Source organism: Coregonus clupeaformis, chromosome 8, assembly GCF_020615455.1.
Source record: "Coregonus clupeaformis isolate EN_2021a chromosome 8, ASM2061545v1, whole genome shotgun sequence".
NCBI lineage: Eukaryota > Metazoa > Chordata > Actinopteri > Salmoniformes > Salmonidae > Coregonus > Coregonus clupeaformis.
In genome coordinates, this window is record NC_059199.1 from 2,054,058 (window position 1) to 2,057,312 (window position 3,255).

General features: G+C 42.7%; 1 protein-coding gene across 1 annotated transcript; it reads right to left on the bottom strand.

Moving 5' to 3' along the window:
* Positions 1–596: 596 nt before the first annotated feature.
* On the bottom strand, positions 597–3,016 carry LOC121572703 (alpha-2 adrenergic receptor-like). The gene has a single exon (XM_041884724.1). It carries the CDS (start codon positions 2,720–2,722, stop codon positions 1,421–1,423), a length of 1,302 nt encoding a protein of 433 aa, XP_041740658.1. The 5' UTR covers positions 2,723–3,016; the 3' UTR covers positions 597–1,420.
* Between the last annotated feature and the right edge of the window lie 239 nt (positions 3,017–3,255).

Sequence of the window (3,255 nt, forward strand, 5' to 3'; positions counted from 1 at the left end):
AGGAGAATCGGTACGCCGCCATGATGAGACACCCCCAAGCCAGTCAATGGGATGGGTGGGTTTGGTTAGGATTGCCACAAAGGAATTGCTTTCCCCAAAATAATGATTTAGGCAGCTAAATACAGCTGATATTTTTCCAGGAAGCTGTTGCAGCGACATTTTAACCATCTCCCTTTAGCATTCCCTAATTATATTTGACATGCATTTTAAATCGTCAGACAGTGCAAACGAATGTCTATGAATAGAAAGGATAACGTAAATGCATGGTTGTCCTGGAGCTGTTCTGTTACCATGTTTCTAGAGTCAAAACATAAAAAGCTTGTTTGTATACCATCTGAGGGACAAATGGGTTGCCAGACATCTTACAGAGTGCACTTTAGACAGTGATTGATGCTGGCAGGGCACGTTATCTCAGAATCCCTTGCAGAAGACAGCACTTGGCAACCCCAGTATCTCTCAATCACTCAAGCATGTCAAAACACTTGTGCATCATTGTCAGAGTGCTCCACTGTGTATATATATATATATATATATATATATATATATATATATATATATATATATGCCATAAGTCCAACATCACAATAGAGCTTAGATAAGATTTCTTCAGCGTTTATTTTTCATGATAGCCCACTACTGTAAGCATAAGAAAAAGCACCACTTGCAAAACAAAATGCTAAATATGTAAAATAATTTTACAGACACAGTCCGCAAGAGAGGTACTTAAAATAAATACTTGATGTTTTATTCTTAAATATTTATTCATCAGCATCCAAAGTGAAAAATAAGGAGCTTTCTTACTATTGTAAATAAAAGGAACAACTGTAGCCCACATTTTAAAAAAGTATACTCAGCCCTCAACACCTCAACCATTTGTCTGTAATCCCTAGGGTCCACTTGGAAATCATTACCCATGACAAGTCAACATAGTGGATTAGACTGCTGATGCACCTGGCTAGTTCCCTGTGCTTTCGCATTAACATGATTAGCCTGGAAATGGTGTTACTTTCGTTGTAGAGGACTCAGGAGTACCAGATATCTAATATAACATTGAGTTAAAGCCTTGCGATACACTTCAGAACATCTTGTTCTGGGAACCAATATGCACACACTAAACGTGGATGGCAAATATGCAGGCCAGTAACAGAAATATTTAGGGTAATACGAGCACTAGAGTTGCCTGTGAGGGGATATGAAGGCGTAATTCAGAATGATGCTCTCTCAATTGAGTTACAGCATGACAATGTGTCTGCCCACTGTAAGTACAGTATGCACGTTGCATTGTTCATATGGTCGAATACAAAAAAGGCTTCGTTCATATCAATATTCCATGGTAGATTTCATACGTCCATATTGAGATTGTCAAGGTCATCTCAGGGCATATTTAGTCTTGGCTTGTCCCTCCCAGTATTACATTTATCTAGAAGGATTTTTTCCATGACTTGCAAAGGATTTTCTGAAAGGCGCGCCGGAAATCCTGGTTGAAGATGGTGTAGATGGCGGGGTTGAGGGAGCTGTTGCAGTAGCCAATCCAGAAGAAGAATTTAAAGAGGGGTTCGGGGATCTTACAGGGGTCCCCGCACACTCCGTGCAGGCAGTAGCTGAAGAAGAATGGGAACCAGCACACCACAAATACCCCCATGACCACCGCCAGCACAAAGGTGAACCTCTTCTCCCTGGCCTGGGAAACCTTTTTCATGGACACAGAGCTCCTCCTCCTCTTCCTCCTGGAGGCGAACAGGTCCATGGATTTGTTGCTGGCTCTGGAGATCCGGCTGGAGTGTTTGGAGATGGCGCTGTTCTTCCGGCTGGCCCTCTTGATCCTCTTATGGTTCAGGTCCTGAGGTTTGGTGTGACCTTTGCCCTCTGAGGAGGAGCTCTCCTCCAGGTCCCCCTCATCATGAACCCCTGTGGTCATCATGCTGGGCGTGAGTGGGCACTGGCAGTGCCCGGTCTCTCTGTCCCCGTTGATTTTGCACAAGGTGGCTTTGCTTAGCCCATTCTCAGTCATTGTAGGTTCACCAGGACCATGTTTTTTCTCCGACATGCCCCTGGTCCTGGTCTTGGCCACTTGGTATATTCTAATATACACTAATATCATGATTAGGCAAGGAGCAAAGAATGATGCAATGCTAGAGGAGAGGATGTACCAAGTGTCATTGTTCAGCTCACACCCTGGGTACTGAGAGTTATCATTGTTCTTGTCTATTGATAATAACGGAGGAGAGGATATCATGGCAGATATAAGCCATACAATGACGATAATACACTTCACTCGTTTAGGAGTCCGTTTGAGATTATATTCAACAGCTTGCGTAACGGACCAGTAGCGGTCCAAACTGATTGCGCACAGATGGACGATGGACGAAGTGCAAAATAAGACATCTAAAGCGAGGTAAATTCCACACCAAACTCTCCCGAAATACCAGTAGCCCATAAGTTCGTTTGCTAGAGAAAAGGGCATCACCAAAGTGGCGACCAGAATGTCTGCGGTGGCTAACGAAACCAAAAACAGGTTCTGGGGAGCTTTCATTGCCCTGCTTGTTAACACCGCAATTACAACCAGAACGTTCCCGACCACTGTAAACAAAATAAGAAAACTTACAAGTGCTGCAAGACTCGCTATTGTAGCCGAAGAATATGGACTTTCTGATGAGGAATTTAAGTTGACAACAGGGAACGTGTCAACTCCGCTTGAATTAAACGAATCCATCCCGTCCATTTCTTTTTATTCCAGAATTGTCGATTCAGGAAAAGACATTCACTTTATGCATGTAGAGTCCATGATAAATTGTCGGTATTTTCATTGCCAAAATGAAAATGCGCACAATGGTGACGGAATGCATGTCTCGTGGATTAGACGCCAAATAAGCCTTTTTCAAATAGAAAATAAACAAATATATATCTGGTTAATTGACTAAACGATCATGCCACCTTGCCTTGTACGTGCATACTGTTATAGCATGACAGGCAACCCTTCTCTATCCGCTGCTGCTAGCTCTCTCTCAGCGCTCGCGCTGCGCTCTACATCAGAAAGCTTTCTCAGTCAGTGCTCATGTGTTGCTCATATACAACTAACTGATTTCTGCCCCGCCTGCGACAGAGTGCATTCTTTTCTGGAATCATTGTGGTGTTAACTGTCACCTCATTGAATTACAGTATGCAATGCTTGTATTTTTTTATTTGTTATATCAGTTCAATAGGCTATTTTGTGAAAGACGACTATAGTGAAATACGTTGTCTGTCATTAGTCTA

What these genes read in the sequence shown, in the direction of transcription:
- LOC121572703 (XM_041884724.1), bottom strand. Translation starts at nt 2,722, where the DNA reads ATGGACGGGATGGATTCGTTTAATTCAAGCGGAGTTGACACGTTCCCT.